General features: G+C 44.2%; 2 protein-coding genes across 5 annotated transcripts in view; both read left to right on the top strand.

Moving 5' to 3' along the window:
• LOC140121060 (uncharacterized) overlaps positions 1-12,140 on the top strand; it is a 325,444-nt gene that overhangs the window by 275,224 nt on the left and 38,080 nt on the right. The window lies entirely within an intron of this gene.
• The window catches only part of BICRAL (BICRA like chromatin remodeling complex associated protein), a 32,197-nt gene that overhangs the window by 8,548 nt on the left and 11,509 nt on the right, over positions 1-12,140 (top strand). For 2 of the 3 annotated variants that reach the window (XM_072140217.1, XM_072140219.1), the window contains exons 2-6: positions 5,417-5,533; positions 5,850-5,895; positions 7,868-7,916; positions 8,556-8,624; positions 10,113-11,729. In XM_072140217.1, the coding sequence (XP_071996318.1) occupies positions 5,855-5,895; positions 7,868-7,916; positions 8,556-8,624; positions 10,113-11,729 (1,776 nt within the window). In that variant the 5' untranslated portion in view covers positions 5,417-5,533; positions 5,850-5,854. Of the gene's footprint in view, positions 1-5,416; positions 5,534-5,849; positions 5,896-7,867; positions 7,917-8,555; positions 8,625-10,112; positions 11,730-12,140 lie in introns of those variants that run through there. The other variant, XM_072140220.1, reaches the window with a different exon arrangement.

The following is a 12,140-nucleotide window of genomic DNA, read 5'->3' on the forward strand; positions in this document are numbered from 1 at the left end:
GCGCCTCATAACATCCTAGAAAAGTGACCGGAAACATAAAATATCATCCCAACATAAAGCAGACATTCTGTAAATGTTAATTATCAAACTTTTTGGGTAGTTTCACTTCCTGTCTGGAAACCAGAACATTTCAAACTTGGAAAATGAAGAATTTTTACAAACTTTTGCCAAATTTTCACTTTTTCCAGAACGAAACGCAAAACTTATCACTTAAATTTTATAACTAACATGAAGTACAATGTGTCATGAGAAACATTCTCAAAATCACCCTGATATGTTAAAGCAGGGGTCTCAAACTCGCGGCCCGCGGGCCAACTGCGGCCCGCGGGACAATATTTTGCGGCCCCCACCTGGAAAAGCACCACCCGCCGTGTATTCACGGCGGCGGTCGGTTGGCGCTGCATGGAGAGGGCTCACGGGCTGAGCCCTCTCCATAGCCGGTAAGTCTTTGCTGCATATTGCAGCAAAGGCTTACCGGTAACACTCGCGATCGGTGCTAGCACCGATCGCGGGTGCTTTCACAGCGATGGCTGCCGACAAAGCTGCCGGCAGCCTCAAAAGGATAGCGGCGCATGGGCGCCACCATCTTACCTGGGATCGCCGCTCCCCCGGGGGCAGCGATCCGTCTCCATGGTAGCCTCGGGTCTTCCGAAGACCCGAGGCTATTTCATTTTAACCCCTTCATTACAATGTGCTGATAGCACATTGTAATGAATGAGGAGGAAAATCCCCATATACTGCCATACTGTAGTATGGCAGTATATGATAGGATCGATCAGACAACCTAGGGTTAAAGTACCCTAGGGAGTCTGAAAAATAGTATAAATAAAAATAAAAAAAAGTTTTAAAAAAAAAAATTATAATAAAAAAACATTACATTTCAAATCACCCCCCTTTCCTTAGAAATGACATAAATATAAATAAACAGTAAAAATCATAAACACATCAGGTATCGACGCGTCCGAAAATGCCCGATCTATCAAAATATGATAACGTTTTTTACAATGTGTTTAACCCCGTTACGGAAAATAGCGCCCAAAGTCGAAAATGGCACTTTTTTGCCATTTTGAAAAATATAAAAAAATCTATTAAAAGTGATCAAAAGGTCATACAGTCCTAAAAATGATATCATTGAACATATTATCAAATTTCGCAAAAAATGACACCACCCACAGCTCCGTACACCAAAGTATAAAAAAGTTATTAGCGCCAGAAGTTGGCAAAATCAAAAAAAATAATTTTTGTACAGGAGGTTTTAATTTTTGTAAATGTATGAAAACATTATAAAACCTATACAAATTTGGTATCCCCTTAATCGTACCGACCCAAAGAATAAAGTAGACCTGTCATTTGGGGCGCTCAGTGAAAGACGTAATATCCAAGCCCACAAGAAAATGGCGCAAATGCATTTTCATTGCATTTGGAATTTTTTTCCCGCTTCCGAGTACATGGCATGTAATATTTAATACCATCACTATGAAGTGCAATTTGTTACGCAGAAAACAAGCCGTCACACAGCTCTTTACGTGTAAAAATAAAAAAGTTATAGATTTTTGAAGGTGGGGAGTGAAAAATGGACATGAAAAAACAGGAAAGGGCCCGTAACCGGTTAATCCCCTTCCCTCCGGTACTTGAAGAAGATGAAGTCGCCGCTCTGAACGCACTTGGTGCAGGTCAGAGCGGCGACTTCATCTTCTTCGATGGGAGGGACACGGGGAGGCAAGTACCGGGGGGGAGGGGGGGATGGAGTGTCCTGGGCTCAGTGCGGTAGGAGCTTGGGACCCCTCGGTGCACAGGACGCGTTCATAGAGAGAACACGTCTCCCTGCTCGGGGCTTTCCTTGCGCTGGGACACGCCATGACACTTGAATCTGAATAATGATATTTTGTAAGCGCATTTTGTGTGGAAAACTTGATGCGGCCCAGCCTTACCCAGAATCTACCTCCAGCGGCCCCCAGGTAAATTGAGTTTGAGACCCCTGTGTTAAAGCGTTCCGAAGTTATAACCAATTATCGTGAGACATGTCGGATTTGAAAAATCGAGTCTGGTCATTGAGCTGAAAACTAGTGTCGGTGATAAGGGGTTAAAGGAACAGTCCAGTCACAGTTGATTAAATGAATTATACCTTGTGCCTGAAGCGAGTGTTCCTTTAAGATCGCCTCCTTGGTAGCCAAAGCATCTAAAAGGTTCATGACACTTGTTCCACACCATAATAGGAAGGTGCCTCTTTGTGAATCACAGACTGACCATTGTGCTGAGGACATAGTAGTGTCCAACTGTAAATGTGATTACAGAGTCGGTGCTGTTATTTTGCGGGGAAAACGGGACTTCTTGCATCATATATTATTTTGATGTGTGGAGTCCCGTGCTCAGTCTGTGAATAAGGGCATTGTATGGTTCGTGATTCATAGAGTGACTGCTGGTCTGAAAGTGCCCTTTGTGCTCATGTCCCCTAAGGCCGCGGTCACACGTACCGCTAGGCGTCCGTTCATAACGCGACCCTAGTGCACAGGGGGTGGCACTGTACCGCTGCCATTGCCGTGTATGGGGATGTATATGCGGCCTGCAGAACATAGGCTATTGGAACCTGTCACCTGCTAAGAATGACATTCCTGGTGACAGATTCACTTTAAACAATCACTAGTTCAGTTTCCATGCATTTTCATCACGAGTTAAATGATTTCTGGCCTTTATACGAAATCTATGACCGTAATCATGGATAAACCAGGGACATTACCCATAGATCCAGGCACCGGGACTGTGGTAATATTCTTATATTTGGCCTCCTTCCTTCTAAAATCAGCTTTTAAAATTATACTAATGAGCCACCAGCTGTCTATGCTGTAGCTTCACAGGCTGTTACACTGCATGAAAAACCATAACTTTATTATTTTTAATTGTTGAGAGATTCGGAGCCATTTATTATCCCATACAATGTACTGGAAAGCTGCAAAAAAAAAAAAAATTCAACCGTGTTGAAATTGATGAAAAAACATGATTGCGCCATTTTCTCAGGTGCTTTGTTTTTTGCGTCTCTCACCTTGCGCCTGTGCCTGTAATTATAATGCAATACAACTGTATTGCAGTACATTGTACATGTACTGCTCATCTGTAACTGCCTCCAATAGACTATTACAGAGGAGATTGGTGGAGAGGATCCTGGATGGCATGGGACCTGATTAACGCCCCTACCCAATATAGTGACGACTAGGCCTCAATCAATACCAGCACCGATTTTTGTAGTTAACGTCAGCTGTAAAATACAGCTGACACCTGCCCCATATGGACATGACTCAACCCCTTTCTCCATACAGGTTAACCTCATCTTGAGGTACAATCCCTTTGTAGTGCTGCTGCTAGAAAGTACAATGGCGCGGTGCGTGTGGCACCAGCCTAAATTCCGCGCTCAGTCCGAATCAGTCGGATCATCCGACGGCACGCCCCCAGATTTCTGTCTCATGGAAGCAGCGCAGCTGCGCCAAATATGATTGCATACGGCAAAATGCCAGTGCAGACACCTGTTAAACACCTGTCCAAGCCGTGCAAAGTCTGACGAAAGTGCAGCACGTGAAAGCAAAATATACCTACAGTATAAAGAAATGTGCATCTTACCTACATTGCAGAATGGTGTATGGCCCATGGACTAAGCCCTCCATGCAATCTGTCCTGCTCTCAGGCATTTGCATTTATAAATGCAATGCAAGCGCCGCATGTGACTGCATCCTCTGCTGTGTAATACAGCTGACACTGCTGTGACCAGGGCTGGTAGCAATTTAGAAAGTTAACCTCTGAGGTGCCTCGGCCAAACGCAACCTTTACATCTGATCAGTGCGACACTGCAAGTATTAGGCAGTAATAGTATAAAGATAACAATGTATTTAAAGGGAACCTACCACCACGAATCTACCTATAAAGGTAGATCGGGTGGTAGGTGGATGTAAGGGACGTGAGGATAGCTCTTTTTAGAGCTAATCCTCACGTCCCCGCTAACTTTTGGGAAACTTTATTGACCTAATATGTAAATTTCGTTATGCGGCTACTGGGGCGTGGAGTAGCCGGGCACAAGGCTACACAGCGCGGCTACTCCACGCCCCAGTAGCCACATTACTCCTCCTACCCTGTTGTGTGCGGCCCTCGTCCGACAAGCCGGCTACTGCGCATGCGCAGTAGCTCCGGCCTCGGAGCTGGGACTGCTCAGCTGGCGTTCTGCACATGCGCAGAACGCCATCATGACGGACGAGGGCGCGCAGCTACTCCACACCCCAGTAGCCGCATAACGAAATTTACATATTAGGTCAATAAAGTTTCCCAAAAGTTAGTGGGGACGTGAGGATTAGCTCTAAAAAGAGCTCTCCTCACGTCCCTTACATCCACCTACCACCCGATCTACCTTTATAGGTAGATTCGTGGTGGTAGGTTCTCTTTAAGTGCAAACTTTGTATCATTAGAGTAGCCAAACACATTCTGCAACATTTGACCTACCAAATGACACTGATTGGATTGAAGGCAACCTTCATCATAACTGGTTGCATGAGCTTTGGCTACAATTTGAAATCTGTGAGTTTTTGCTCCTGTTTGATGCTACAGTAGTTACCTCCACTGTACTTTTGGCAAGCTCTATAAGGGTACGGTCACACATACCGCAAGCACAACCGTAGCACAGGGGGCCTAGTCCTATACTAGTTTATTTTTTCTAAGTTTGTTAGGTCAACTTTTTGCAGAATGTGTTTGGCTACTCTAATGATACAAAATTTGCACTTAAATACATTGTTATCTTTATACTAATACTGCCTAATACTTGCAGGTTTGCATTTCCCATAGACTCTACAAAGATTTCCAACCTTCAAGACCAGTTCAGGGTTTTTGACACTATGGCACTCCCCTCTTCCACAAGCCATATCACATACATTTTTTCGGTTTCCAGGGCCATTGAGTACTTGTTATTTGCAAAACAAATTCTACTTTCTAGTCACCGTTTAACATTCCGTGCATTCTGCACTGGGAATGTGGTGGAAATAATCAAGCAGTATGTAGCAGTCTGCATGTCCACCTTAGAAGCTGAGTGATGGTGGACGCACATGCTCAGTGACACGCTAGGTCTCTGCATAGAGCAACCAATAGAAAAACCTTTTCGCCCTGCTTGTCAGGAAAGCATCAGAGCCTCTTCTGTACATGGTGGAATAGTTTAGGAGTCTTCTTATTTAAACAAAGTGACTATAATTTCAGCTTCCAGAGAGCGAAGGAGAATGATCTTGTCAAGAACTTGACTCCAGCTGTGCAAATACGCAAAAGCACCCAGCCAAGCGATGAAAGTTATGTTAATGTAGCCATCGAAAGCAAGTCAGGACTGAAAATGATTTATGATTTCCAGATCTATTAAACAAACAATGACATTGTGTATTTTGGTCTCTTGCAGGTCGCAGCTTTCAATAATAGCGTTTACTTGTCAAAATGAACCTTCTGAACCCCTTTCAATATGGCGCCTATTATCACTGGCGTGATCAGAACTTGTGGTGATACTTTGGAACACAAGGTACTTTTTTGAAACTTTCACGTGTGAAAAAAAAAATAACTTTATTTGTTTAAACAGACGTTGCAGTAAATGTTCTAATTAAAAGTGAAGAATCTCCCCCCCGCTGGCAGTCAGCCAGGACCTAATGGGGTTTTAATTTGGAATTCCTTGTTATATGACACATGTTCATGGAATTATAGAAAACTAAACCCGTACAGTTTTGAAGTTTATCTTTATTCATTTGTGAGTAAGTGGATTTGACCAGTTTTATTGGACGTTGCAATTTGCTGTGTTTTCGGACTTGTGCGCATTAAACAGAAGTGTATTTTTCGTGTAGCTGACATGGATGATGATGATGACTCCGGTCTTCTCGATATAATTGGGTGAGTAGACGAACTCTATGAATTGATTTATAGACACTGAACTGGCTAAAACGTGAAAATATTTTAGCTTGGATTCTTTTTAGATGATTGACAAAGTATATTACATTTACATGATCAGATTCTAACAGGCTTAACATTATTAGTTGAGAGGTGTAACAAAAGTATAACAGTTTATAAAGAGAGTTTACTATGTACGGACTTTACTGCATGGGGGATTTAGTATTAAAACTGAAATATGGCTTTGCTTGGAGTGAACTTTGGCTTTTAGGCTGCATTTAGATGAACGTATGCCCTACGGCATATGGCTACGGCCGGGTGGGCATACATCCGGCACCATGGAGAGGAGGAGGGGTGACCCATCCCCTCTCCATAGAAATAAATGGCGTACAGGCCGTACTATGGGGACAGATAGGATATGTCCTATTTTTTCACATGTATGGAGCGGTACAGTGCCACACGTGTGCAGCACCATATCGTCTATGGGTTGATGTATGTACGGCCAGAAATCTTGGGGCCGTACATAGGCCCACCATGTGGTTGTGTGAATGTAGCCTTAAAGGAAACCTACCACTTGTAGTGGCAGGTTTCCGATGGCAATACCGGGCACCAGCTCAGGGTGAGCTGGTGCCGGAGCTTATTTTAGTTAGTGTTTTAAACCGCGGTATCGCGGTTTAAAACACTTTTTAAACTTTCTAGCCGGCGCAGGTAGGTACGCACTCGGCGCTTACCGTGCACGCGGCTACATAGGAAGTGAATGAGAGCCGCGTGCACGGTAAGCGCCGAGCGCGTACCTGCCTGCGCCGGCTATAACGTTTAAAAAGTGTTTTAAACCGCGATACCGCGGTTTAAAACACTAACTAAAATAAGCTCCGGCACCAGCTCACCCTGAGCTGGTGCCCGGTATTTCCATCGGAAACCTGCCACTACAAGTGGTAGGTTTCCTTTAAGGGGTTGTACCAATTTTGATTATTGTCTGCGTGACACCACACAGTCTTGAGAATGGACCCCTGAAGTTCACAAGTATGGAGTCCCATTGTCACTACTGGGTGGTGCAGCAGGACATGCTCCATTTAATATTTTAGGAGTGTGAGAATAGATCTAAGGTACCTCCAACACTCTAATTGGCAGGGAGTGCCAGAGATAGCTGGGCGCTGTGCTTGGCATTTTCCTGGTATTCTTTTGATTATTGTTATCCATGGCCTCCTTCCTTCTAAAATTAGCATAATTTTTTACGTTGATGAGCCAGAATGGCTTCGGTGGGTGGTGATATTGAGTAGACACATGTTTGACTTGCCGCTTCATCAATAATTGATAATGGTTATCCCATTCCCATCAACTGCAGAGGTCCGTTCCCAGCAGTCAGATCCCACAGTTCAGATTGTTATCCTGTATCTTGTGGTTAGGGGATAGCAATCAAAGTTGTTATAACCCCTTTATAGGCATTTTCTGGAGGTTGAAAAACATGGCTTCTTTTTTCCAAAAACAGCGCCACTCCTGACCATGGTTTGAGCTCAGCCGTACAGAGATGAACTGAGCTTACATGCAATACCAGGCGCCACCCATTGATAGCTTTTCAACCTCTGGAAAACACTTTAAGTCTAACATCCCTTCATAGACTTTAAAGAGATTCACCGGAAAAAAGCCTTGGAGGCCGCAGCAAATTAAAAATAGAAAATAACGCTGCTCCATCTTCCGCTCCTGTAGCGAGGCCCCACTTTTTGTCTGTTTATGGTCCTGGCCGGGGCTGAAGTAATGAGTCTCCTGTGACCACTGAAGCTAATCTCTGACGTCAGCGGTCAGATGAGCCGAGAACAAGTGACCGTCATCGATGATGTCATCGTTCTTACACACGTGATCGCTAGATTTTTAATCATCAATCTCTTATTACTTTGGTTTCTTTGTTACATTTTTGATCGCAATTATGTTTTGCATGAGAAAGAATTGTTTTCTTTACTCTTTCTTTTCTCTTTAGGGACCCACAGGCATTAAATTACTTTCTGCATGGACCTGGTTGTAAATCAGTAAGTTGTCTACCATATATATATATACATTTTTAATATATAAATTATAGGTTATTTATGGTGATAAACATGACAAACCCGTATACTGGCTCTCTATACAGCTCAACACCTGATGCTCTGCATTAGCAAGAGCTAGAAATGTCCATGGTTGAGACCAAGTCTAAAAGTTATATTATAACAAACTTTAAAAGGGTGAAGTATAAGTCCATAATAGGAGAGGTTGGATGGGGCATGCATACAGTAATGACTGCACGACCCCCTCCATGCGCCAGACGCCAGCAGGACACGGGACATCACAATCAGTCCTGAGTCTTGCTGCCAGAGGATCATATGACCCACGGCTCCCGGCATCAAATCCCAAACTTTAACAGGGTAAGTATAACAAGTGTGACCCTACGAGAGTTTTATACTTGCCCTGTTGAAGTTTGTCATAAGTGAACATCCCCTTTACGGCCCAAAACAGGCTGTTTTTGCAAAAGGGTTAACAGCAACATAATCTTGGTGACTGTACTGTAACTACTACAAAACCTCTCCAAAAGTTCATCTCTTAAGAACACCTCCTCCTTATGCAATTTAATGTAACACTATATTGAATGGTTTCACTTACCGTATTTCTGAAATCTTTATATTTCTTTTCAGGCCGGTGACGAGTTAACAAATACAGATTTTTCTGCATCTAATTCAAATTCCATCTTCGCCAATTCTAGTGTAAGTACGACGCTTGGAAGAGGGCTAAAGTTTCGCTGTACCAAAGCTGAATATGTAAGACTGATTTTGTGTTAAAGGGATTTTCACAAGTTAGGCCCTAACCCCCCCCCCCCCCCGTTCTCAGGATCTGTGGGGTCTCATCACTGAGACCCCCTCTGATCAGCAAGTTAGCCTAACTTGTTTCATGGAGAAACCCCTTTAAGCACAGATTTTAGGGATTGTTGCTATGGGCTCAGTACTGGCATAGATGATGAGATATATAGACAAATATCATACACATTGGGGCAGATTTACTTACCCGGTCCAGTCGCGATCCCGCGGTGCGTTGTCTGACGAGGATTCGGGTCTGACGCGATTCACTAACATTGTGCGTCCGAGTTCCTTCCTGTGTCGCTTCTGCACCGAGGTCCGCTGGAGTTCACCTGCTTCTTCATGGTGTATGTAAGTGCTTGATCTAGCGACACAATTCCTTTTTTAAATTCCGCGGTTTGTCCGAATCCGTCGGGTTGTCCGACAACCCCCCCCCCCCCATTTCTGTTGTGTGCAAGCCAAAATCTGATCGAGTGCGGAGTTCGGACCCTTAGTAAATGAGCCCCATAGTCACTAAAACCTGCAGTGCATGTGTTTTAAAAATCATTGCATAAAATCCTGATCGTGAGCACAGCACAAATCACATAATTTTCTAATGGAAATTCATAAGCCACTAGTACACTAGTAGTCCAGACAGAGAACAAGAAAGTCTATGCCACCCCCCCCCCCCAAAAAAAAATATTAAGCTTGGTTAATATTAAAGGAAATCTACCATTAAAATCAAGCTAAATAAACCAGGGACACTTACCAGGCACCGTGACTGTGGTATCTTCTTATATTTGTTATCCATGGCCTCCTCCCTTCTAAAATCAACTTTTTAAATTATGCTAATGAGCCATACGAGCTAGGAGGGGGGCGGTACTAGAGCACCTCCATGTTCTGGCTTCACAGGCTGTTACATAGTCCCCCCTCCCACCTTCTCCCTCTTCACTTCCCCCCTCTCTCTCTCTCTGCCTGATGTAATCTCATACAGTAGGAGGAAGAAGTTCTCCTGCACATGTAACAGCCGGTGAAGCTTCAGCACGGAGGGGCTCTGGTAACGCCTCCAGAACCCTTCAGGCTCATTGGCATCATATTAAAAGTGTATTTTAGAAGAAAGGAGGCCATGTATAACAAATATAAGAAGATTACACGGTCACGGTGCCTGGATCAAGTGCCTCTGGTTTATCAGGATGGATTTTTAAGTTGGTAGATTTACTTTAATGAAACTGACTCCACAAATTAATTTACAACGGAATCTGGTACAGATCATTAGCTCATATTTGGGAATTTTTTTGTTCAGTAGAGGCCTAGACAAGCAACTAATTTATTAAGAGGCATGTTCCTCGCAGGGGAACAGGATCGGCACATCAGTATCATCCCTAATTGATTAAATGAATTGATGTCTTTTATATTCAGCTGACTGATTCAAAGTCCTCCATTAAAAGCGTGCAAAGCCTGGGCGACGAGGAATCCGCAGAGGGACTTCAGTTGTCGAACAACATTCAGTTCTTCGAAGATGAGCTTGAATCTTCTTCCATCCCAGACCTCAGTGAGGACATTCTCCAGAAATCTCTGCAAGAGGCCAATATCACGGAGCAGATATTGGCAGAAGAGGCTTATCTGGATGCCAGCGTAGGCTCGAGCCAACAGTTTACGAATATCCCGTCTCATGCTCATTCATCAGCATCGCTCACTCAGGCTACCAATGCCGCTAGCTACTCAGGACAAACATTACATCCCATCGGAGTGACGCACGTCGTCCCGCAGCACTTAGGCGGATCATTTGCCAGCAATACAGTAGGTGTACAGCATGGTTTTATGCAACCTGTTGGAATTATTCCCAGCCAGCATATCCCCACCAGTAGTCACAGCGGGTCCGGGCAGATCCATCTCATCAGTTCAATCAATAACCAGTCTCCCTTGATGACTATTAATAACCTTGATGGGTCTCACATTATTCTTAAAAGCGGTCAGCAGGCGCCTCCCACTAGTACAAGCGGAGGAGTACTTGTACAGAGTCATACTCCGAATGGCAGCGCAATGTTTGCCAGCCCAAATGTTAGTCCTGCTGGACAGCAAGTCACGGTCCCTTTCAACAGTGGCAATTTCCAAACTTCCTTACCTGTCCATAACATCATCATTCACAGAGGTCCAGCGCCAAATTCTCTTAAAGGCCCCATCAATATTCAGCCAAAGCCTATGCAAGTGGGACAGCAGATGTCCTACAGCGTCAGTAATTTGGGAATACACCATCACAGACATCAAGGAGCGCACTGTGTTCCTGGAAGTTCAGCACAAAGTCCTGTAATGGGTCAGCAGATTCCTGTATCTCATCAACGTTCCCATAAAGCATCGAGCGGCCAGCAGTCAGGTAGCAGCATCGTTATCCATTCTCCTTTAGGTGAAGCACAGGCTCATCATAATCAATTTCTCATTCCCGCCGGCCTTTCCATAAACTCCGGTTCTCTCCAGCATATCCAGGCCATAAACACCCAGTTTGTCCAGACACAGTCTTCACATCTCGGTCCTCACCAAGTCCCTGCAGAACATATAATGCTGAGCAGAAACCCTGGCGGCATGGTTAGGCCTAGCCAACATTATCCTGGGCAAATGTTACATAGCCCCGGATCTGCTGTACAGCTTGTTTCCGGTCAGACATTCTCAAGTCCGGGAGGACAAGTCATATTGAACCAAGGACCATCGCAGCTTGTCGGAGGACAGGTATCGCAGGTATCTCCTACACTTCTACATTTGTCACCTGGTCAAGGCAATAAAGCCCAAGGAGGATCCACATCATCCAGTTGCTCAAACATGACAACGACAAACAGGTTTAGTGTTGTAAATCCCGGGGCTGCCCTGCAAGGAATGGGACCATCATTTCAGAGCTCTGGAACTGGTGAGAATTATACCGAGCAGCAGAATGACAGGCATCATCCGCTAGTGAACGAGACTCATCTTCCAGGGTCTAACGCTAAATCCAACAGCATGTTCTGCTCCAACCCAAACTCCAAGCAGCCCTTCTCCTGCAATCAGGTAGGTTACATTACATTACATTACATATAATGCTTGAAAATCGCTCCATTGAGGGGCTGAAACGTTGCACCTTCCACATTGGGTGAATAAACACCTAGTTTTGTCCAGGAGTGCTGCCTCATCTCTTTTATTTTCTTTGGCTAATGTCTAGAGGGGCTTTGTAACAACCTAGTTGTACTTGGACTCTTATAGGGTTCTTCTCCCATGGCTCCCTCTATCCTCCCGTATAGGGTGATACTTGAGATAAGAGACTCCCATGGTGGACATGTTACACATGGCCAGTTGGCATCAACTTTTTTTAAAGAGTTTGTCCTACTTGGAGTATATTTAGTGATTGATAAAGTATATTCCAATTACATGAACAGATCCTTACAGTCATAACATTCCTTGTTACAAAAGCATATAAGAATA

Source organism: Engystomops pustulosus, chromosome 3 (genome assembly GCF_040894005.1).
Source record: "Engystomops pustulosus chromosome 3, aEngPut4.maternal, whole genome shotgun sequence".
NCBI classification, from domain to species: domain Eukaryota; kingdom Metazoa; phylum Chordata; class Amphibia; order Anura; family Leptodactylidae; genus Engystomops; species Engystomops pustulosus.